This window comes from Plodia interpunctella, chromosome 8, assembly GCF_027563975.2.
Source record: "Plodia interpunctella isolate USDA-ARS_2022_Savannah chromosome 8, ilPloInte3.2, whole genome shotgun sequence".
Classification (NCBI taxonomy): Eukaryota; Metazoa; Arthropoda; class Insecta; order Lepidoptera; family Pyralidae; genus Plodia; species Plodia interpunctella.
In genome coordinates, this window is record NC_071301.1 from 201,609 (window position 1) to 227,258 (window position 25,650).

At 38.2% G+C, this 25,650-nt stretch overlaps 3 protein-coding genes across 4 annotated transcripts; 2 read left to right on the forward strand and 1 right to left on the reverse strand.

Moving 5' to 3' along the window:
* Positions 1-1,373: 1,373 nt before the first annotated feature.
* Positions 1,374-6,114, reverse strand: LOC128672067 (tetraspanin-1-like). Its single transcript, XM_053748967.2, has 4 exons — positions 5,813-6,114; positions 5,278-5,631; positions 4,912-5,085; positions 1,374-4,567 (listed from the first exon to the last, which is right to left on the reverse strand). Exons 1-4 carry the CDS (start codon positions 5,948-5,950, stop codon positions 4,337-4,339), a joined length of 897 nt encoding a protein of 298 aa, XP_053604942.1. The 5' UTR covers positions 5,951-6,114; the 3' UTR covers positions 1,374-4,336.
* Positions 6,115-6,338: 224 nt separating this feature from the next.
* On the forward strand, positions 6,339-15,006 carry LOC128672065 (uncharacterized). Its single transcript, XM_053748964.1, has 9 exons — positions 6,339-6,493; positions 6,680-6,806; positions 9,237-9,430; positions 9,637-9,913; positions 10,102-10,375; positions 11,123-11,260; positions 11,423-11,464; positions 11,818-12,173; positions 12,449-15,006. The coding sequence occupies exons 1-9, from the start codon at positions 6,411-6,413 to the stop codon at positions 12,587-12,589; spliced, it is 1,632 nt and encodes a 543-aa protein (XP_053604939.1). The 5' UTR covers positions 6,339-6,410; the 3' UTR covers positions 12,590-15,006.
* A 407-nt stretch (positions 15,007-15,413) lies between these two features.
* LOC128672066 (lysosomal aspartic protease) lies at positions 15,414-25,271 on the forward strand. 2 transcript variants are annotated; one of them, XM_053748966.1, is made up of 12 exons: positions 15,414-15,432; positions 15,997-16,077; positions 16,483-16,609; positions 17,383-17,506; positions 18,041-18,159; positions 19,492-19,601; positions 20,262-20,348; positions 20,703-20,859; positions 21,566-21,712; positions 21,929-21,988; positions 23,827-23,941; positions 24,386-25,271. In XM_053748966.1, exons 2-12 carry the CDS (start codon positions 16,016-16,018, stop codon positions 24,430-24,432), a joined length of 1,155 nt encoding a protein of 384 aa, XP_053604941.1. In that variant the 5' UTR covers positions 15,414-15,432; positions 15,997-16,015; the 3' UTR covers positions 24,433-25,271. The 2 variants fall into 2 exon arrangements, with proteins under 2 accessions (XP_053604941.1, XP_053604940.1); XM_053748965.1 differs by lacking the exon at positions 15,414-15,432 and adding an exon at positions 15,758-15,899.
* Positions 25,272-25,650: the final 379 nt, after the last annotated feature.

Genomic DNA, 25,650 nt, shown 5'->3' on the forward strand with positions numbered 1-25,650 from the left:
CAGACGACCTTCTCGCTTTTCAATGTTACTAAGTTAAAGGTTAAGACGACACATGAGAGATCTCTACGTAACTATTGCTTACCTTTGAATTCTTACTCCACCCTCATCTTATGCCGGCTAGGTGATAAATGCCTTCATTTTGCCGATGTTAATTTAACAAGTTTTTAACGCGCTATGCGCTACGCGGTAACGCGCTGACTACAAGATCAACATCTCCCCTCAGACAGGCCTATTCGTACAGGTACCTAAGCGAATAGGCCTGTCTGCGATACCTATGTTATAATTATAACAAACATTTTACAATATAGATAGTACAAGTATAGATAATGCTAATGCTGTGCAGGGATGAAAATTATTTCGGACAATCAAATTAGAGATTTCAATGAAAGACGAGTTCATTATTGGATATTGTGTAACGAATAAATTGCACTAATCACATTAGTGCATTAGCGTGTGCTCGCTGAAAATTCGCAATTTAGATTCAAGCTTGCAACACAAGTACTGATAACTTTATTAGTACTTAGATAGGACCACTCATTTTCATCAGATGAAGTAGTGCCACAGAAGGTGAGGCTGAATGCTGGGCTTCTTGGTCAGCAAAAACTGAAACGACACTCATTGTGATGCTCGCACATAGCACACATTTGGGCGCATTAAGTTTACTTGTGTTTTGTTTTATAGAAACGTGTGTAATGTACTTCAGTAAATATAGTTATATACTCAGTTATATAATAAGTAAGATTTGTAAGTATTTCGAAGTTGGAATAACTAGAAGTCACCTACTGAAGATGATCGTTTTGCCTACGACAAAGGATTTTGCTATAGATTTTAGAGCAGGCGTTGATATCTTAAACAGGTGTCGTAGGTGTGCGAATCCACCTCGTCAAAACTGAAGATTTTTTCCGTTAATAAATAAACTTAAGTTTCTTTGTTTATAGGTGTTAATTTGGAATCCACTCAGAAGTGCGCGTACGTTTAGATTCTCCTCCTTGAAATTAGAAGGCAAAGCAAAAATCTCAGTCCACCACATATGGTTGCACAACTTTGTAATGCAAATGCATTTGTGATGGTTTCCTGCTCGGTGCAGTATCGCACGTGTTTACTTGACCTGTCGCCACGCCACTGTAACAATAAGGTGATGTGTGATTACACATCTGCTCATTGTTACAGTGTTACTCTATTTGTTACTTAATCGTTTTAGTAATATAGCTTCATTTGGTTTTGCCTACATTATGTAAAATTCAACAATATAGTACTGGGGTATTATTTAATCTGTGAATATAGTAAGAAAGAACCCAACGAGGAAACGAGATACCGCCGTAACAAAACTTATTTTCATGATAGTAATGGTATTAAGAAAGAAAACCAATAAGTTTATTAATTAATTACATTTATTAGTGTTTACAATACGATAAATAGATTGTGACAGTTCACGCTATGGCACATAGGTCGCTGGACGCCGCGCCGCGCGGTGTCACGCGGCGCGGAGGCCCGCGATTCACAACATCTAATAGTACATAATAATAATTCATATAAAAAGCACATCGACTACAGACTAACGCCGGCCGTTTCCTTATTACGATGTAACATCTGTTCTATGATAATGACTCCTAAGTCGATATACCAAAGTAAAAATTTTTCGTGCGCGCAAGACGCGTAAATTCGGTGTGTCCGTAAATTGGAGCTCTGCTTTACATCATTAACGAGACACAATTTATAAATAGATTTACTACACGTGCGGTTTATAACGCGTGTTCCAGATACAACATACAAAATGTAGCTTCAAGCGGCCGGCGCGGGAGTTCATTACAACTAAAATATAAATCAGACTAAAGTCGAATTGTACTCAAAATAACAATAAAATATTAAGCAAAGTAAAACGACTAATCACTAAATTATTTGTACTCGTTACAACTTAAATTAGTTATTTATGAATGTAAGTAACAGGAAAATAAAGGGAAATGAAAATCAGTCTCAACTTAAATTCTACATTATACGACATCGACATGGCGGGAGCGTCGCGTCATCTCGTCGCTACGGAGCACATGAGGGAATACATGTTCAAAATGAGTTCATAAAATGGCGTAATTAGAGTGTGACCCATCAGTGCCCTAAAATGCCGATCGCAAACATTTTGGCGACGTTGACACACAGGCGCTAAATAGGCTGGAGCCCTGCCTGGAGCTAGTCTTTAGCAGCGTATACACCAATACAAAATACCTAATAAGACCAATGGAACTTTGGATAAAATTTCGAAAAATAGTATTTTGGGTAAACTCTCGTATATACGTGACGCGACGCCTCAATCATCACAACAGCTAAACTAGAAGGATATAAGAGTAAGTACACAGCAGTCTTATAGATCGGGTCTTTGGTTCGTGCGAGCTGGAGCTGCACACTACGAGCAACAAGCAAGTGTAACACGCCATTTTCACAACTAAATTGTAATCATATGTAACAACAACTAGTGACTATGCGCGATGGAGTTCCAAGTGTGTTTAATATAGAACCATATCTAACCTTAAAACTCGTAGTGAAAGCCAACTTTAAGTTAAAGTATGTTTTGCCACTACCACATTAACAGAACGAAAAAAAAAACATATTTTAGCTTATAGAGGCATATAATTACTGAATTATATTTTATATGAATTCGTGAAGATACTACTGAATACCTATTTGTGTAGTTTACTAAAGACCAAGGCTAAACATCACCGTACAGCGCAATAAGGTTTGTTATAAGGCATATTGTTGCTGACTCCACTTTTCTATCGCGCGGTAGTTTTTACAAAATTTAATATTATTATATGACAGAGACGCACTCACAAAACACTTGCTTGTGAAAGAGAAGGTACAAAACGACACACATTTGGTTACGAGCCTATCCTACGTTAGTACACGGTACATTCTCTATCTTAAACTACATTAAATATAATATTATATCCGTCAAAGAAGAATTTATGTGGTACACAAAAGAAATTATTATTTATGGCGCTGGTATTACGTTGTACATTCCATTGACGTGTATTTTCAAGTTCCGTTCCTTTTTGGCCTCTCCTATCAGAAGACTTTCCTTTGAAACCAACTTGAATATAATAAATCGTCATGTAATAGGAACCCCAATTTTAATATTTTTATTGCAAATCAATTTCTTAGCCCACTACAAATTAATTACCAGTGTAATTAATTAATAAGTGCAAACATAATGATTTTTAAATTGTATATTTCAATAAAAAGACGTATCAAGATTGTGTACTTTTACTTGAATGCCTAAAAACGACAACAGACAAATGAGCTGCTTAATGTTTGACAGACCACTCAGTTTGCAGGCTCCGATGGCGCATATTCATTCCAAATTTTAATCAGAATTTACTATAAATAATACTTTTTTATACCAGAACCACATCTGTACCACATAAACTTCTAGTTTACAATATAATGTCATGTGCACAATAACAATCAACACGGATAAGTATAGATTAGATATGTACTCTAATGAAATCATCAGGTTATATCTTCACTTTGGACTTAACTAAAGACACAATAAAATGAGTATTCAGAGTCAAATTATTTAAACAAATTAAGCTTTCGAATTCAGTCTTCAAATAAAGAAGTTAAAATAAAGAAGTTTGAGATTTCTGTCACTGGGAATGTTAGTAAATCAGTCATCAAAACACATATTCGTTTTATATAAATGTATACAAAATGTAAACAGTTTATACAGGGTGGTAAACTTATAGCCTCTGACAATGAGTAGCTATTTATAAAATGTTTTAACCAGCAATAGAGACCTAAGAATTAGGGGCCTATTGCACCCGTTGTTATTTATCTTACCAGAAAATAAGACACCTGATATTTTTATTGTAAAATTCAATTACCATGGTTCAGTGTATGAATTATGCATGTTAGTGTAAATAAATATATGCTTTTTATCAAGGTCTTCGTCGTATTTTGATTTCTTGATGTTATTTTACATTTGATTAGGCCCTTTCGCCAGTGGATCAACATTGAAACATGGACTGAGAAGATACCTCTGTATTGGCAGTATTGAAATAGCTTGTCTTCAGAACATCATAATTTATTGAATGATTGCTTTGAATCAATTTATGAAATATTTCCTTTAAATCTGTACATAATCTGTACATTTGATGTAATTTCGTAAACAAATCTCGGTATGTTCGAGTACGAGCTTAACGTAAAATCCACAATATAGCCTAATGTATTGATTTGATAACTTTTAATTTACATTCCACTTTGGGGAAAGTGATTTTTTGCTATTTTAATCGTTCGAAGTAACCACTGGCCAAAGGGGCAAAAAACAAAAGTTGTGCTTCTCACTTTAAGCTTTGTAGCGATGGTCGGGGTGCGCGCGCAGACACAGCGCGAGCGCCAGCAGCAGCGCCAGCGCGTGCGCCGCCAGCAGCGCGGCCGCGGCGGCCAGCGGCAGCCGCGCCGCGCGCGCCAGCGCCGCCACCACGCCGCGCCCGCAGCCCGCCGACCGCAGCCCCGCGCCGCCGCCCGACGCCGCGGGCACCCGCCGCGAGGCTTCACACTCTTCTGCACTCAGCTCCTATATAGTATTGACATGTTATTAGCCAAATGCCTTTAGAAGGCTGGAATAAAATTTTACACCAGTTTGAGTCTATAAGAAAATTAGGGAATTGCATGGTGATCACGGACCGATTACATGTGTCTGTTGCTTTCACTCTTAACAAAAAAGATGAATAAAAAAATAGATAGTAGCACAACTTAATGATTTGTTATGTTATTAAGCTGAAGAGGCGATTTATTTTCTGCTGAAACAGTGAGCAAAAACCTATTTTATATTTGCATCAACTTGTCCCATTACACATAACTTGTTATTAAATGAAAAAGTTATGCTTTTAATTTATATTACAAAATATAATGTCTTACAACATTGCAGCAGGAAGCAGGCACCCAGTAGTAGGCAGTGGGGGCGGACACTGAAAGATCAAGCGTATCGGAGCGGGCCTCCGCCGCAGGTGCACCCTCCTCGGGCTCCGCCTGCGCCCGAGACCACGCCGAATCCTGCCAGTCGCGGGGACCCTCGGCACCACAGCACTCCAACTAGAGGAAGCATGATACTCGATGTAAACCAAAATATATTGTCTAGAAACCGATGATCTATTTTCTTTATGAAAACTATGTATAAATAAAATCTCATGATTTATCAGTAAAATTTTGGTTTCAGTTATTTATTTGGTTCTATCAAATTTCATTTTCACCAAGAGACAAATAGAATCTAAACAAAATACTAACTCCTTGCTGAATAGAATCAATCACACTAGTCCTCGCAGGCAGCACTCCATAATCTACTCGCACAGTATGATCAAGCCGTTGCAGCAGAGCATGTCGAAGCTGCGGCAGGTGTGCGGCGCCCCACCACGCGGCAGCTGCCTCGGCGACCGCACTGAGCGCTAGCAACGCGAATGCGGCGGCGAGCAAAGACGCGGAGCCCCGGGCGCAGCCGGCCAGGGCGGCCAGCGCCCCTAGCAGCAATACTGCGCCCCACGCCAGCAGTGCGCACAGCCCGGCCCGGCCCTCCGCATTCTCGCTGGCACGCCCGTCCCACAGCGCCCAGGCCGCAAAGGCACATGCACCCCCTCCCACACACTGTGGAATAATAATTTATATCAGGATTGTAACTTCTGAAGGTTTATTTTGAATATAATTACATTTAATCCTTGTCTTATTTACACTAACACTATGATCAGACAAGACCTTTGGTAAAGTAAACATTCCCTCATTATTTGTGTTTTATTAAAAACTTTACAATCACTAGGAGGTTACTTACCAAAAATATTATGTTAAAAAGGATAAGTAGGCATTTCATTAACGAATAACACCGAGACATCCCCATGATTTCGTAGACGTAAGAAATATTAATAAAGGCTAAAATATATAGTTTCCTATATTTGGGGTCGTATAGCATTCACAGTAAAATCCTTCAACTTTATTTTCCTTAGGAAAATACAATATTTGCATTTAAAACGAAATGGATACGCAATGAAAGTATAATCGTATTAAAAAGCTGTGAAAAAGCTTCAAGCAAGCAAGCAAAGCTGCTACTTGACACATGACTTGACACTAGCTTGTTGCCGTTTGTTTGGGTGTCACTGTCAGAAGAGGAAAAAAAACATTTTATTGACTTTATTTAATTGCAATAAATTCTGATTACTATTGTATCAAACAAATAAAATAGTTACCTTCATTTTTCTTAATGTCTAAAAACCACGAATTTAATTAATTTGTGAAATGAACTTTTCTTGTCTTTGTAGATTCATAGACAAAGCACGCTCGCGTTTACACCTCGCGAACATCGAGCGAGCGAACATGAATGAAATTTTGACATCAAGCGAACGTGGAAATGTCCGCCTCGAAAACGTAAATAAATGGCCACCGTTGTTGTTACGTTTATCATAACCACTAGGTTTTATGTTTATAAAATGGACGACGATCGCCAAGAACGGCGGAGGTAATAAGATTTGCCTTCTAATAAAAGTGTAACTTTTACTTCCGTAAAGTGAAAATATGCAATGAAATTTCGCAAATCAAAACGGGGTCGATGACAGAAAATTTCGCGCCACTACATTTTCTCGTGTTTCTGTTTTGACCGCGTCGCTTTTCAGTAATGTTATCAACAAGCGGATATTGTTTTCAGGGATTTCAATTTTTCCCAGCGAGAGAAACGGTGGAGTATGAACTCGCAAAGGTTGGAGGAGATAGTGGCGGAGTTGATGAAGCCCATCAGCGACGTCCGCCGCAGCTTCGACACGGACCTAAGCGCGGTAAGCAAGCTCTCACACTCGCGGCGTCCCTAGGCCGCCTCGTGCTTAGATCCTGGCTAGGCACCTTGGTCTGTAATCTTCCCGCCATTTATGGCCTTGTCTCTTTTACCTACGACAATGTTGTAATATACACTAAACTTAAAACTTGTCCACTAGAAGCTACTTTTTATCTTTTGGCTATGGTCCTCAATCACAAGTGCATATGTGTTTTGACAGATTTGTGTAAATTTTTAATTCCAATTAGGGCCTGATAAGAATGCAACTTAAATATGTACATTATGTAATAAAGCCTACAGGCTCAGACAACAAAATTTTGATTTCATGAGTTGCATTGTTTATGTGTTAATTTATGTTATTTGTTTTTTCATAGATCAACCAGTCATTGTTGTAATAATTGAAACTGCTGACTGATACCTATTGCTCACTAGTGATTGCTATCAATATCTGATATATCAATAGCTATCATGAATTATTTGTAAATATTTTCCTTAATAATATCAATGAAGGTATCTTTTATAGTGACCTCAGGAATACGAACATGACGTGCCTGCAGGAAGTGTATTAACATTGCTAATTTTGTAATATTTAACCACACATGTACACGAGAACACATACTCCTAACTCAGCGACCGTACCACCGCTATTGTTCATATATACATAATTATTTTTAAGATATAAGTTAGTGTAATCTTAAGTAAAGACATTCCTTATGCTTTACCCATAACTGTGGTTTAACTTACAACACCATTACACCCAAACATGATCACAACGCAACATATATGAAGATCATTATATCTTTTAATTCAAATTTGTAACTGATGCATATTTGTATCTCAAAAATATTTTGAACGAGCATTGTGTGTTGTTCTGTAGAGAGCAATGAACCTTTACAAATTTCCATAAATTATAACTTGTCAAGCTTTACACCAATATTGTGGAAGTAATATTGGTGATTGTAAAAGGTGAAATCATATGTAAAATAACAATGGAGACTATAATGGACTGTATTGTAAATGCTCTTTGTGGCAAAAATATGGTGACACCATTTTCCTATTTGGATATCTAACAACACAATACTAGTGCTGCCTGCTGTTCAAATTGAATTAATTATGCATGTGCTTAATTTAATAAGGAAATGTTTCTTTTTGAGAAAATTTATAACTTCCCGATTTTTTTATTGCTACATTATCATTTATCATATCATTGTTTAATTTTTATCACAATGTCACTTTAAGCAACTTTTCAGGACATTTTTTATAGCTATAAGTAAATGGCATAAAAATGTCAAAACCATCAAAAATGATTTGTGTGATGATAAAACCTAAACAACAATGAGTGTGTGAATCACTTTTCAGGCATAAATATGTTGTGGCTAATTAATATTCATACAATAACAATGGCAGTAAACATTTCTATTTTTATCAGTGGAGTGGTCCCCCACTCCAAATGAAAGAAATTGATAATTGTTAACACAATATAATACACTTAAATATATAAATAAAACTGTAAGTCGGCTATGTCTGTATATGTGAGACATTAACGAAAATTAAAAAACAAATAGTTTGAAAAACTAGTGGGAGCTAAAAGATTTTTTTTTGATCGCGCATCGCATACATTACTGGTTGGAATTGGATGCGGTTTTTACAATTGTATAGTCTAATTTAAAATGTGGTATAGGTTTAAGCACAATATGTTGTTTGAAACCCGAGATATTGACAATAATAAGTTACAAAATCTATTCTTTATAAAGACTGGAAAGTTGGATGTTGCTAGTAGTTTGTAGCTTTGGTAAATATTATTTAATTTAGAATATGACATGAGAAAGTGCCTGTGAAGGTCTATTTTCTAAATAAATGATTTGATTAATTTGCATGTAATTAATGTACTAGTGTTTTCCCCGCGGCTTAGCCCGTCTGTATTTTCACCCCTCATAATTGTCATATGGGGGTTGATTTTTTTTTTTTAAAGTAGCCTATGTTTGTTAACATGCATACTTACTAAATTTCATCAAAATCGGTCCAGCTGTTTGCCGTGAAAACGGAACAGACAAATAGACAGACTTTCGCATTAATAATATTATTTTTACATTTATTAGTATTACATGAACCTTTTAACATCAGATTAATGATACAACTAATTTAGTAAAGCCTAGTATAGTCTATATACTGCTGCCGCTAGTATAGTATACCGCCTTCGAAATACTAAAGTTATTACCACAATGCATAATTCCTAACTAATATTATAAATGCGAAAGTAAGCTTGTTTGTTACCTCTTCGCGCTCTATCTAGTCAAACAATCTTATTACTGAGTAGTTTTGAGTATCATAACTGTTTTAAAAATTCTTATTAAAGTATTTGTGATTTTGTATGATAGACAATTTCATATTAATTGTCACTTGTCGTATAATTCATAGTGAACTGTCTGTACAGCTTCTGGAGGAGTACCTGACGGAGGCGGGGCTCCACGCCCTGGAATCTGAAGAGGAAGTAGTTCCTCAACCGGCCGTAAACTTCGCGGAGCTGGCGCTAGTGTTGCAGCACTCGGCGTCGGTGTACGGCCGCAAGGTGGATCTGCTGTACCAGCGGGTGCTGGACGTCAGCGACGACCTCCTGCACAGCACACAGTGAGTATCGAGCACGCTGTCAGGATAAAACAAGTGACAGCAGACAGGACTGTACACGTAAAACGGGAAATTGATAGAGAACGAATACGACGAGGGTGTAGAGACGTGGGACGATGGAGTCCTAATTGCAAAAGAATAGCTAAAAATTTATTTTTTGGTAAGGTATTTCATGCACACAAAAACTAGATATTCGTGTCTATCTGCAGAGAAATAGCAAACGTCACAAACGAGGAGCCAGCGACCCCCAGTGCGAGGCGGAGGCGACGCGCGTCACAGGCGATCGCGGGATTCGACAGCATCGAGCTGAGCAGCAGCGGCGCGGCGCGGCGCGAGACTGCGGCGCCGCGGCCGCCGCCCACGCTGCCGCGGATCTACATCGAGCTGGAGCCCCGCACTATGGCCGACTGCGACGTGCCGCTCACGGACTATGAGGGGGAACCCATCGGGCTGCTTTCTGATTTCCATGTCACTTGGAGGTTACAGGTATGGAACTTTACTATGATTATTCTAGGCATGACTATTCATTCTTGATATAGATCAAGTTGTAAGTAAATAAACCTTTTGGATCTGAAGCTAAACTATAAAAAATGGTTGATATTACAAGTTCGTGTCCCTCACTGTAGAGTTTGTTGGGAAGACAGACAGATATTATCAAATAAATGTACTTTCAGGACGGGGTGCTTGTGGACGAGCTAGAAGGCAGCGGCGCGTCGTCGCGCGGCAGCGTCCGGCCCATACCGCTGGTGGAGCTGTCGGCCGCCATCGCGGCTGCGGCGCCCCCCGACCCGCCGCCGCCGCCGCCGCACTCCTCCGCCCCCGCACACGATGACACGCTGGATTCGGCGATCGAGATGACGCCCGTGCCCAAGACCAAGACTGAGAGGAAGAGAAAGTGTGAAGCGAAAATTGACGACGTGGGACGGGTTACGTTACTTATCAGTAAAGGTAAGAATTAAAGTCAAAGTATTTGTTCAGAAACTAGATCTTCACAGCAAAAATATTTCTCAAATATACAAACTGCTAGTATTCGAGAACAACCACTGTGAAACTCCACAGAAAAACTTTGTGTACAGTATTGATCCCTCTCATTAGAGATGAACGAGAATTGAAATATAGTTAGCATTTTTACAATAGTATAAATAAATAAAACTGTAAACTAAGCATGGGAATCATTCTTACAATTAGGTTATTTAGCCTACAGTAACTCATTGGAAATAACAAATGAAGGTGTACAATAATTAAGCTATTATATATTTCAATATAAACATCTCTGAGCCGCTATCGTTACAGTATGCGCCATTATTGGAACAGTTAGGTTATCTTAAACAAACAACAGATTTTTATCTCTCATTTGTTTATCCTGCTCCTAAATCGGCTGAGTGTGATAACATTATGAATATTTTACAAAGGGAAATGGACTTGGATGCAACAGAGGAGTTGTAAAAATACATATTGGTAAATCCTATTCTAAGGCCGAATCACACGCCTCTACTGGTATTAATTAGATGACTAATAAATTGGTTTCTGTCTATCTATCACTTTATATTTTTCTATATGTATATATTTTCCACTTTATGAACTTTCTGTATTTGTATGTTTTGAGCTACAATCCAGTTCATAATGTAATAATTGCTGTAACCTGTTTTGCGCATCTTATTAAATAACAAAAAAAAATATGTAAAAATTGTGCAGCGTTACGGCGCGAGCTGTCTACGGTGCGGGAGTTCAGTATATCCCACGAGTGGGTCAGCTCAGTGGTGGGCGCGAGGAAGCGCAGGATCCTGGGCTTGCGCCACGACCACAGGAAAACTAGGGTGAAGGAACTTATAGGTGAATATATCTTTTACTAGCTTTTGTGAATATTTACATCCTAAGTGTAGAAATAAATAAAAAGAATTTCCTCAATTCTCTCTTCCTATCTCTACCTGTTTGAGATAATTGTCTGCGTAAGTAATCAATATCAAATGATAAAATTCAAATTGTTTGTTATAGAATTTCGTGGGTTTGATTGTTCTGCGGCTTGCGACACTGGGGGTGAGTACATCTTCTCAATTCCCATCTCATCCGAGTGCTGTATCGACTGCATCAGCTTTTATGGCGTCGCAGTCTCGGAGGAGTTTTTATACTTTTTCTTCTCCATTTCGCACTGTAGTTGTCAAACCATTGGCAAGTGTTATTATCATATTATAAAAGTCGCGTACCGTGCTGATATCGGGATGAAGAACATCCTGTTGGCTCCCTTATGGCATTCATTATTGAGCCATGGGGCCGAAATAGCCCGTCTCTGTTAGCAGTGAAATGCTGACTTTATAACGCGGTTTAAATAGCGTTCGAAGCCTAAGAGTTAGTCTATAGAATGTCATGTAAAAATGTTTGTTTTTTACCAGGTTTCTTGGGTTGGACCGACGCGGAAGGCATCCGAGCGACAGAGCTGGCGAGGGATTCTCTGAGGCCTGTCGACGCGGCCGCAGACAGCGACGACGACGGCTTCTTCGAGCAGTCCTCGCTCGGGGACTCCGACGGCTCCAGGGTCGACGACACCGCGCCTCACGCGCATCACGTACAGTGCGCCGAGGACAGCGACACGTGGCCTGCGCTGGACGTGTCCGCGGCGGCCGCGCGTGCGCTGGCGGCGCTGCCTGCGGTGCCTGGGACTGCAGCACGCGCCTTCCCCGCGCTGCTGGGCGCCGCGCGCGCCGCCGCGCACGACGTGTCGGCGCTGTTCCTCGCTACATTGTTCTTGGTGAGTCTTCGTTACATTTCCGCTTTGTTTTTTATGATAACTTTTAATTTTGAAAACTTGTCACTGACGACGAGAAATTAAACATTTTATTCAATACAGAGCACATTTATTTTGCTGGCATGAAAGGTAACGAACAAACTTCTTTCGCATTTATTATATTAGAATAATAATTCTTGCAATCAATTGTAAATTATAATCCTATACGAGAGTTTAAATAACATTGGTGCTGAAAAACTTCAGCTCAAATTATATTAATCTGTTAACCTCTATCCCAGGCGAATTCGGGCAACGTGGAAATAGTGCAAGGTCCCCCTCTGTCGCTGAACTCGTTCTCGGTGCGGCTGCTGTCGCGCGACCAGGACAAGTTCGCCGCCGCCACGGCCGCCGCGCTGGCCGACGGCGTCGCGAGGAGCTGAGCGCCCGCCCCACTGAACTGTGGAATAGTTAAAAGTGTTACTAACGATAAATTACTATGACACAGAGAGTTTACGTTGACATCAATAACAAAGTGAGTTAGAAACAATGTGTGTTTGACTTGGATATTTTGACTCCATAGTACTTTTTGTACTAAATTCATATAAACATGAATAGGCAGAGACTATTTCCACTTGCAAAAATAAAAGCAACAAAGTCTATGAAATAGATTGTTTCAATAAATTTGAGTACAAGATATCAGAAATATCATGTGTTCTATTATGATATTGTGACATTAATATTGATAAGAATCATGAAGAGACATATTTTTAGATTATACCCAGATGTAATTTAAATAAGAATTTATTTTTATTGTAATTCTGTTCAGTGTCTGTGATGAAAATCGTGTGAATTTCAAAATGGTTTCTAAAACTGAATACTATAATCTAAGGCTGCTTTTCCATGAAATAATACTAGTTGGATGATAATGTGTGACGAAATTTTCTACCAAATGGTTTATTTAGGGCGTTCGGTGCATTGAGCGAGCGCCCGAGACTGTCTAGCTGTCTCATTCTCAAATCTTACAAATGGCACTATGAGACGACTCGCGACGGATTTCGCAAGATTTTTGACGCCGCATGTGGCCCCTTACCACAACACACGCCCAACCAATACCAGTGATTGATATTTTCCTGGCATACTCCTTATAGAAAAGCAATCTACTTATATTGTTATACATGATTGTAACAAAATACCATATTTGTGTATTTTACCTGTTTACAATTTGTACAGAGAGTTATATTAGATTAAGAGAGAATTTATATTGATCTGACTTCGTTTTAAAAGTCATTTCACGGGTGAACAAACATAATAAATAAATTAATAATGCTGTGTTTAGTTCTTAGCTATAGTGACACTACATTTCTCTGTAACAACGAGTTCCCCATCATTGTTAACAAAAAGTTATTTCATTCAAAGGGGTGCTAGTATTTGGTATAAGTAAGGTAGCAGAAAGCATGTTTGAAGCAGCAATATTGTTTGTCAGCCGTATCACCAACACAAAGATTTTAATTTACTTACAATATTTTGAGGAGTACCTATAAAAGAATGTTAAAAAGGGAATCAAACCCTTTTTAATTACTTATTAAAATTAATACGAAAGATTACGTACACGGTATTAACACGTTCTTGACATTAGTCGGCATCGTAAATCAATGGAAATCATGCATGATCTACTTGATTTCGCACCATTTTATTATTATTTTTATTATATTTTTTGCTTGGGTAGCTAATTAATTCCTATTTTGAAGTATTCATATAATATTTTGTGTTTATGAAAGTGAATTATGGAATATTTGTACATATAGAATTTTAATCTTTTATTTAACATATTATGTTCCCTTTCTTTTTAAAGAACTGTAGAATGGTACCTATCTAACATGCATGATAACCAATCAATGTGCATTCTAGTGCCCTGGTTCCATTATTTGGGAATAATAATAATTATTTGTATGTTTTATCCTTACATGTCGAGTTGTAGTGAATATTGTAAATTGAACTATGAAATAACAGCAGCTTGTTAGCACAGAACTTTCAAATGTAAAATACCAATTTAAATAATTGTACCATTTTTAGGCAGTTTTAATCTGAAACTATTACGAGGTTTTCTTTTAGAATTTAAGATGGTTGTTGTAGGTTAAGCAGATTCATATAGAGTATAATAATAGTGTAATCAATTCTATTTCTACAAATTATTTTTATGTATTTTTCCGAAGAATCTGAAAGCATCTACACACATTGCAATATGTGGTTGCAGCAGAAAGTGATGCAGCTATACAAAAGAAAGAAAAGTAGTAAGGACCTCCTTTTCTATTAAATCTATTTCTATTGAAGTGACAGATTGCAATATTATGTAAACAATTAGTATGCATCGTGGTGCAGATTACATTGCCTGGGTTATTATTATTCCTATTAATAAAATGTTTGTACTAAATCAATTTCCATCAGGTAGGTATATAACTCAGAGAAGTTAACTCATAAACTTGTATTTCATTTATTTCTTCCATTGTAATGGGCTTGACATCACAAACCCAAAAAGAGAAGCAGTTTTAGTATTACATGCCTATTGACTGTTGATGAACACATTCTTGTGTTCAGTGAGCAATTTTATTTTTGTGAACTGCTTAGCTAGGTGCATAAAAAATCCAGTGGCTATGATTTAAACTCAAACATGGTATGTGTCACATTTTTTTTATTTCAAAGAAATAACATTGTATTTTTTTTGTTTATAGTCTATCAAAAATGGTAAGTATCTACCGTCCTTAGTAGATAAAAAAGCCAAAGTGTACATATGTAACAAATTTTAATAAAATAATGTGTAAATTTGTATAAATTACTTATAAAACAATTATTTAAATGATTTCTGGTTTTTATTATTTTCAAAATCCTTTGTATATATGCCAGCAAAAAATAAATACCCGCCCTTTCACCGTTGTAAGATAGGATTGATTTTGTGAAGTGACGGAAATCTAAACATATCACATCTAAACACCATAAAAAACGCTGGCTTATGGCTACTTTAATACGTACATTTAATGCATTCTTATGTTTAACTTGGGAGAAATACTAGGAATTCAAAGAATAATGCTATAGCTATATCCACGGAACAATAAAAAGTTTTTATTGTTCTTTGAGTACATATATCGAATAGTTCTGTTTTACCATATAAGCACGTTTTATAACTGCGTAATTTTTGTTTTAATTTTAATCGCTCGCTACTACTCTGCGCGGCGAGTACACACTTTGTGGTCCCCTTGAATCACTACATATTAATAGGAAATCTCTTGTAAGGATATATATATGTACACGGCCACCATACATTTTCCAGGATAAAGAGTAGCCAATCCGTCTCTGTAGTAATTTTACAAACATACAGGCGGACAATATTTTTTAAATAGGGCTTTTCTAATTCTATGCTCTCTATACTATTTTTTTTTTTTGTGTGACAAACAGAGATTTTACAAGTTTTTTTCGAGTCGATTGGTAGTAGTTTGGCAATAGAACCCTAACGCTCAACTTATAACCGCACTCTACTCTTAGCTCTCAGTGTCAATCTGACTTTTGTTGTGTCATTGTCAAAGCTGCAAAGCAGAAAGAAATTGTTTTCTGCTTGCCAAGATTGCCGGTGCGGGCATAATTTGATTAGTCATTTATTTCTCTTAGTATTTTATACTTGTGTTTATGTTATACGTATCTTGTTGTTTATAACGAAACCGACGTATTTTTAGTTCTTGTAAAACTAACATCTTCGCTGTAAGTTATCTGTTGTAAAAAGAATAATTTTTAGGACAGATTGTTTTGTCAACTTTTGTCCACTAAATAATATTTCAATGACGAATTAATTTCACAGCGGCGAAGGTGACCTGAAAATGAGCAAGTTCCTCTTATTCTTCGTGGCGGTGAGCGCCACGTGCGTGGCGGGATTCCTTCGGTGAGTAGCAGGAATTTACTTTCATTTTTCTTTTATTGCCCGATTGATTTTATTATCTACATAGGTACCATACCTATTAGTTACTTTATTGGTTACACTTTTTGCGCCATGCTTAAAATAGAGTTTTAGTGTTGGGAGAAATGAAATTGGGAACAGTAGAATCTATTTGTGCCTATTTAAAACATCATCAATTCAGTCAAAAAACTCTGGCTTAATTCTCGATAGATAATTAGAGTAGCCTGGGCCTGATAAATTTATATTCCATACACAACCTACCTAGTAATTAATAAGATAGGGAGGAGTTAATTTGGTCTTCATTTTAATATGTTTGAGCTGTAGTAGAATATAACTAAAAAGTATATTTTCCACGAGCCCTATCTTCTGCATGTTTATAATTGTGTGCAGAGTCCCCCTGTACCGCATGCAAACAGTGCGCGGCAAGCTGCAAGAGGTTGGCACTGAGCTGCAGACTGTGCGCATCAAGTACACTGTAAAGGGGCCTGCCCCCGAGCCACTCTCCAACTATCTTGATGTAAGTATCTGGTGGTGAGCCTTATGCCAATTTCCTCGCTCAGTTATTTGGCACATTTCTACTTGAGTGAGTTTTCTTCCTATATTAACCTTGTCTTGTCTACTTCTTTCTTTCCTATTTTTGCTGAAAAAGATTTTACTATATATAATAAGCAACAAACTGTGAAATATGTAAAGTCTTATCGGTACATTGGATTTAAAGAAAACTAATTTTAATTTATAAATAAACTAAATAACTGCTAACTGAATAACTTTTCAATAACTAATTATCCAAACTAAAAATCTAAACAAGTTTCAACATCTATTTTGGTTACATAAAGCAGCTATCAGGTCTTCACTCTCTCTGATAACCTGCGTTGTGGAGACCTCCCTTATCTGTGCTCTGTACAGGCTACGTGACTGTGTAATTTACCAACTAAAGTCCATCACACAATGTTTGAGGGGATAATATGCCTTTGTTTGTAGATAATGTACTTGATTTTGTTCAAAGTACATGGATTAAATAAGTTCTAAATAGCAACAACTTTGAAGTCTTGACATGTCAGTCCTAATTTCTCTTATTTTATTGGAATACTTACTGTGCCTTGAAATGACATGTAATCCTCTCAATCTATCGCCTGACTGTAAGAAATCCCTGCATGGGATATGTGCACCATTCATGAACCTTGTGGTAAAAGTATGTTTTTCAATATTTTTTTTTACACTTTACAAAATTTGGTAGTATGATTATGAATGACAAGGATAGTTATTTACAAAAAAAGCAATCACCCCCAGGCCCAATACTACGGCCCGATCACGATCGGCAACCCGCCGCAGACATTCAAAGTGGTGTTTGACACGGGCTCCTCCAACCTCTGGGTGCCATCCAAGAAGTGCCACTACACCAACATAGCCTGCTGTGAGTAATGCTCTAATCATTCATGTTTGTCGCTAATATACATTTGCTTTTATCCTTAGAAATGCTGTTATCCGTACTAATAGTACTAACTAGCTGGTGCCCGCAGCTCCACATGATAAAGTAATAACTTATATTATGATAAAGTTAATATTATATATAGATAATTAAAAATTCGTTAGTACAATTAATGGCTAATTAAGTAGCAACATACATACACCTATATTAACCAATGTTAATGTAGGTGTATGATAACATTTTCGTAGATATTTTGCGCATTACGCAGAAAAGTCATCGACCTTTTAATCAGCGTTGTGACGATATGCTGAGGCTTTCTGGATCTGGAAGGATTTCTGATTCATAATACTGTGATAATACCTAATGACTTTTTATTTTCTATTATAAGACAGGTAATTTGGTATTCATATCAGTTGGTATTAGCTATGTGATGAAGGCATCTTATACCGGAAAAACAAATTTGAAACTGTCTTAACAATATAGATATTGCATCAAAGTGAGTGTAGTGTTTCTCCCCAGTGCTGCACAATAAGTATGACAGCTCCAAGTCGAACTCGTACCGCAAGAACGGCACCGAGTTCGCGATCCACTACGGCTCCGGCAGCCTCTCAGGGTTCCTGTCCACCGATGACGTCACCGTGAGTGTTTCCTTCCACTTGCACAGTCTACTGAAGCGAAGCGGTGGCGGTCCACTGGTTAAGACCAACTCGTACCACATGAGTTTGTGTACCCATCTGACTTATGTGTAGTAGTGTATATAGATCACCACTTGCTTGCGGTGAAGGAAAACATCGTGACGAAGCCTGTACACTGGTTGACAGTTTTGTTCACTAGTGTGTCCGTGATTACTTGCCACTAGATGCCATTTCAGATGCCTATAGGCGTTTTGAATAAAATCTTGGGTCCGCTTTCTTACTTAGGTCTACATTATCCTGACATATCTATACTATTATTATAAAGAGATAAGCGTTTGTGAGTTTGTATGTTTGAGTCTGGTAATCTCCGAAATTACCGAACCGATTTCAATAAATCTTTAACCGTTTAGCAAGGTGCATTATCCAGGATTGCTATAGGCCATATTTTATCTCAAAATTCCCACGGGAGCGAAGCCCCGTTTCATAATAATAACTAAATAGCTCAAGAACCCAGCAGTGGATTTTGATGGCTGTCCCCTATCGCGTCTCTCCATATGAACGCGATAAACTCAAATTACTGAGGAAGGTTTATAGGAGTATAATTTAGTGTTTTACCCAAGTGAAGCCGGGACGGTCCGCTAGTATATAAATGACTACATGAAAGCTTTATCAAAGTTTTATCGAAATTCGGCACCCTATACTCGGCCAAGAAAGATTTTCTTTACAGCGGGAATTACTATCAGTAGAATGTCGATAAAGTCGTCCTCATAAACATAAACATAATTGGAACACGGTTAGTTTATGGCCGTTTAATCTTGTTATGATTTATACAAATTGTTGAAATATACAATATAGTTTGTCAATGTTATCAGCTCGCCGATGTAAAAATGCCATGTAAACAAGACAATTTATGTTTTAACTAACTTTTGCTGCTTTTTTAAATGTTTTCCCCTTTGGGATTTTAAGGATATCATGACGACGGCTGCCCTCTGATCTGAGAAATCACGAAATGTATTTAAGTGACACATCATTGCCATATGATAAACTAGCGACACTGCATAGTACTAATAGTTGTATATCTTCGGTGATAAACTGTCTAAATAACAGTGAAAACTGCATCAAAATCTGTCGCGTGGTTTAAAAGAAGTTCTTCTTTTAAACCACGCTTAGGAACAGACTGACGCGTAGGGCGACAATGATTTATACTATGTAACTATAGAGTGATGATTAAATACTGATGGAAAATACGGCTATATTTACACGCAACATAACCGTGTGTTCAAGATATTTTTATTAATGAAATTAACATGTGTTATGTTGTATGTGTTGCTGCAGGTGGGGGGCATCACGGTGCGCGGGCAGACGTTCGCGGAGGCGATGTCGGAGCCCGGGCTGGCCTTCGTGGCCGCCAAGTTCGACGGCATCCTCGGCATGGCCTTCAACACGTAACTATGTGTTCACTTATATACCTCCTCCCCGCCTTCTAGGGAACGCTCGTCCCGAGCCTGGCTACTTTTTACACAACTGTACCAAATCATTATACAGGCTGACTTCATACACATTGGCATTATTTTGTCTACAACTTCAGTCCATGTTACTGAACAACTTTCAGTACGGGAGCAACCCCGAAATTGGAAAAATCAACTGATCAATACATTTTCTTAAGTTACATAGTCCCAGTAGTTTGTAGCTTCAAACAAAGTGTGGGTTTGCCGGACACGGCGGGGGGGACATGACGATGTGTTTATTAATGCCTATCAATGTCACTTGCCACCACCCTTTCAACAAAGTCCACACAAAAAATTCACATCCATCGTTCTGTTTTAAAGGATTTATATTTGTTAAAATATAGTTTTACTTTTATAATGATGGATGAAAAAATGGAAAGGAATAGACGATTAGCTGTTTATAAAACAACTCTCCAGTGGTAATAGCAAAACTGTTAAGTTTCTACAGTAACATTTTTGATCGATTTTTTGATTGATTTACCTTTGTGTGAAATGAAATATGAAATAGATATACTGTATGGTATATTATGTATTTATTTTCTGTGTTTTCCTTTGGTGCAACGAAGAGTATTGTATGGTAATGTAATGTGTGCGCAGCATCTCTGTGGACGGCGTGAGGCCTGTGTTCGACAACATGGTGGCGCAGGGGCTCGTCAAGCCCGTCTTCTCCTTCTATCTCAACAGGTAATTTCAAAATCATATTTATTTAATCAACTTAGAATGATATACAGGTCTACCACTTTTATAAGTTACACCGATGTAGCTGCGCAGAAATCTAATTTTTGTACGGCGCGAAAATATTTTAGCTAATCAGAGCGCGCCGTGTTTGTTCACCCGCGAACAGAGCTGTGACGCGCACGCGCCATGTCTGAGTCCGCGCCGTCGCGTCGTACGCACGAATCATTGAATTTTTTTGGATTTTATGTCCTAGTAATATGGTCGTTATTTTATTGAGTTTGTATTCGGTTTGATTCGGCGGTAGGACGCGCTATTCTGTATAGTACTAGTATAATAAGAAATGAGCGTTGCCGGCGACAGAGACCCGTCAGCAGCGCAGGGCGGCGAGGTGATCCTGGGCGGGTCGGACCCGGCGCACTACCGCGGCAACTTCACGTACGTGTCCGTGCGCCGCCCCGCCTACTGGCAGTTCCGGCTCGACACCGTCGTCGCTCGCTCGCACTCCTTCTGCGAGGCCGTGAGTATTTGTTACGCCTATACGTGAGTCATCAGGCCTGAACGCGCCACAAAACTAGATGTAGTATCTGTGACGCCGCGTACTTCAGTTTTCTGCAGTAAAAAGGAATTAGAAAATATGGTGATTCATGGTGTGTGATATATTTATATTTTACAACATTTAGACACACATACATTTTATATATTTTATTAAAAATCCATTGATCACAGAAACTAGGGTGTGTCGGATGATAAATTCAACATCTATCAAACGAATATTTTTTTTCATGACTATCGAGTCGTTTATCAAAATGGCTATGTATATAATCGATAGTCAACAAATCTACATGACTGATGTCGTAATTATATTTTCCAAGTGTGCACGTCATAGTGCGTGTGTTTAAATTCACCCTCGGCGTCCTCCCAAGAATACGCCTCGCGAATAATATTTATATATCCACATTAATTGTTACTCAAAACGAATGATATACATTATCGTGAAACAATTCGCCAAATTTTGGTGCATTCCGCATACATTGTTGGGTTTTCATTGGGATAAATTCATACATATAGGTATTATTTCGTCATTCGCCTTGGCATTTTCACATTTTTGCGATAGCCGGCATTAAATAAATATAGAAACAAATAGATTATAGATTATTTTCAAAATTAGTTAAAAAAGCGTGTGTGGCACGCATATGAAACCCATATAGAGTGTGTTCGCGCAGGGCTGCGAGGCGATCGCGGACACGGGCACGTCGCTGATCGGGGGCCCCACGGCCGACATCGCCGCCCTCAACCAGGCCCTCGGCGCCACGCCCATCGCCTTCGGCCAGTACGCCGTCGACTGCAGCCTCATCCCGCACCTGCCGCAGGTCTACATTTACTTCTTTCTCTCTTAAATCACATTCAACAAAGTTTACCAACTCCCACGCTCCACAGATGTGACAGTGCACTGCACGTTTCCTCTTTCATTATTCTCATATATTCTTCGGTTTTGAAGGTCAGGAACTTATTTAACAATATAGTGTCTATGACAATATAGTCAAAAACGGTATTGTTGTCCTTTTTTCAATATGTCTTTGTTGCAGGTCTCGTTCTCGATCGGGGGCAAGGAGTTCACGCTTGACGGCGTGGACTATATTCTAAGAGTAAGCAGATCTTATATTTTTTTACGCATACAATATAATTAGAAGTGAAATCAAATAGAAAAAAAAACGAATAGCAAAAAATGGAACCCTTATGAATATGTATGTAATCCATCGGTATGTCACAGTCATTTTATTCCGATACTATTTAGGACTGCGCAATTACACATTCTTCTTTGCTTTTCTGCAACGCAAAATGTTTTAAACTTTGATGGCTATGATTTTTTGCTGGGTGCGTTACGAGCTCTCAGCATATCTCCAGTGGTTATAGGCTGATTACATTCTTACCTGCCTGGGAGACGGCACAGTATTCGTGTCTCTTCTTGGTGCGGCAGCCTCTTCTGGTGTTCCGCAGGGTGGTGTTATATCTCCACTTTTTTTTCGCTTTATTTATTAATTCTGTTACTATCAATCTTCGCACCTCACAGATTTGAAAATATACGCGCAAGCCAGTGTTGATGATATTCCGTCAGCCATTACTACCAATGAGGATCTGAAACGAATTTCTGTCTAGAGCAAAAATTATGATCTAATATTAAACCCAAATTACTAATGCATAATTGTTGGCAGCTCTAGACTTGTGTAACTAGAGCAGCTTCCAAAAGGATTATTTGACGGAACCGTTACAAACAGCGTCGGTCTACATATTAACAGTTCACTATTGAAATGTCAGAGACAAATAGGAGAACATTTGCTTCATTCTGGTCACTCCGTACACTCAGTAAATTGTTACCCATTGGCACCATGTTTCTCAATATCGCTGTGAACTCAAGTGGCTCCCAATTTCTAATTCGTTGCCGTTGAGATGGGCATATCGTTTGCTAGCTATTTCCATTTTTTAAAATCCTACCTCTCCTAGATGTCTAAGAAATTTGTTCCAATTTCAAAGAGAAACGCAGAGTCGTTCCCTACGCAATGCGGAAAATCTTCGTTTTATAACCCCGTCTTACTCCACTGTGTTTTTCTCACATTCTTTTATTGTAACAGCTGTTCATCTCTGGAACTCATTGCCATACTCTCCCCGGAGCACTCAAAAGTTATCCAGCTTTGAATCCCGAGTTAAGTTACACTACCTGTCTCTTTCATTAACTCTTACCGCTCTCGCTTCTTTATTTCTTTTTTTGTGTTTTTGTGTACATGAAATGCCCTTCTTGCTTAGCGTACATTTACTATTTATTGTTAAGTGTTCTTATATATTATATATAGTTCTTATATATTAATTATTATAAAAGTAGGTTTATGTCTTATAATAATTATGTATATTTAATTAGTTCAGTAGGTAGGTACAGTATTGTATTCGTTTTTATTTATGTTTTCTATACAGTGCATAAAACGGATATTTCACGATAATATATTTTTTTTGTCATTGCAATACCAAATAGAATGGTTCAGATTGGTTGATAAGCTCCCGGTGTTGCCAGCCGCGCGGACACAGCGCCCGCATATGTTTACTACCCTTTATAGACAGGCTGTATTTTGGTATTTCTCCTGCGCTTTAGAAGTCGGCAGTAGACATTGATTTACTCGTACAGTAGTCGTACCAACGGCCTGTTATTATGTAATTACACAACAAAGGTCGGTTTTCATATAAAATTATTTGTAAAAAAGTCTGATATAAGGACTTCGCTTACAGTGACATGACGCATCATATACATACACTCGTGGACTATTCACACACGCAATTTTTATCTATTTAGTATTTATTTAAAACGTTTCTTTTTAGAAAACGTTTCGTATGACTTTTTTTATTGACGTGTTTGTCAATTCCTTCGATGTCATTATAAACGGATTCCACTGTACATCATCATAAGTTCAGTAAATAATCTGGAATGTATAATTAGGTGTCCCAATTCGGCAAGACGGTGTGCTTGTCCGGGTTCATGGGGCTGGACATCCCGCCGCCCAACGGCCCCCTCTGGATCCTCGGCGACGTCTTCATCGGCAAGTACTACACAGGTCAGTCCGCCAGCCACCACTAATGTTGTAATGAGAAAATAATTTTATTAGCACATGTCAAGAGCACGAAGACGAGCTTTTGACATTTGTATACATTAGTAGTTTGAAGAACGGTGGACACCGTTCATCCCGGGAAAACAATTTACTTTTTTGATAGCTATCTATTATTTAGTGTGATCAGCAGTCTTAATTCTGTGGTGTGATCTGTCCCGATGTTTGTTATCGAATCATGCAAATAAATATAAATATCACTTACTTCCGCAGAAGAAGTCTTCCACGTCGCGTCAATTTTCATAACAATGCATCAATATAACATGATCCGGATAACGGTGTACTACACGGACTTGATATTTTTGCGAAGCATTACATGAGCTCTCCGACGACACAAGCTTGTGACAACAATAAAATGTATAAAAATATTATTTACGGTTTCCTTTATTGCAGAGTTCGACGTCGCCAACAAGCGGCTCGGGTTCGCGGTCGCCGTGTGAGCTCCTGCAACCTATGTCATATATCTTATTTTATTGTTTATTTTTATTTCAAACAGGGAGCCAAAAGTTTCACATAGTATGCTTTCGAAAGATCACAATTTTATTATTATAATTCAGTTTCAGTTTTGAAAACATGTTTAAATCTGAACCAAAAATAGATAAAAAGTAATCACTCCATTGTCGCGCTCTCCTGTTTAATAATTGTGAATTACACACGTCTCTAATTCTAATATCATGAACATTTATCTCACAATAATAAGCACTAAATCAGTTTTACAAAATACAAATAATGTGGCCACATTATTGTGATTTGCTATGTTTACTTAAGCTACCCTTTCTCACATGAAGAGATTTTCACAGCGAGCGAAAGATATAATTCGTCCGATATATGTTGGCTATACAGTTCGTCGAATGACATTGCACGAAACATTTACAGGAAGTATACTTACGAACCCTCGACTGGAACATAAGAAGGCTAAATGTGCCTAGTTATTTTGTTTATGCCGGGTTGTAAACATGTATTGCAGGTATAAACATCCCAGCTAATTTATCTTAAACGTGTGTATTTCATTTACTTTGTTATAGATATATATTTTTACGTTTTGTATAGGAATTCATAATAATTAGCTACATTTTCATATAGATGTCACACCAAAGAGTTTGGAAATGGTGATAGGTTAGAGGCTTGAGCATATTTTTGTACGGACATTCCATAGCTCTCACGTGTACTGCAGGCCATGACAGTGTTTACTGTACAGAGGTAACGATTGTCATTTTGGTTGTAGATACGGTTGTTTAAGAAGTCATTTTAGATGAAATAATAAATGTTATTCACCAGGTGATGGTTTTTCAATATTTTTTTTCTATTGCCCTCTTATGTTGTCCCAGTGGTGGAAACACGACGGAAAATGAATTTCGTATTCCCATTTAACAGCCCGAGTCATGCAACTAACTTGCGCTCTTTCAGGCTAGCTATTGGCATGTATTTCATGTATTTGTATGTACTACTGGCAAAACTGTAGCGGGCATGCAAGTAGACGACAAGCGACGCGATGGCGCGAAACCGTGTGAAACGCAGCGACAGGCTTCGCCTACAAGTTTAGCTTGCAAATGTACTACTACATTTGAAAGCTAAACTACTGGTGTGCTAGTTGCGGGCACGTGTACACCAGCCTATAGCTATGAGGATGCCACGGTGGAAGAAAGGTTCGACAAACG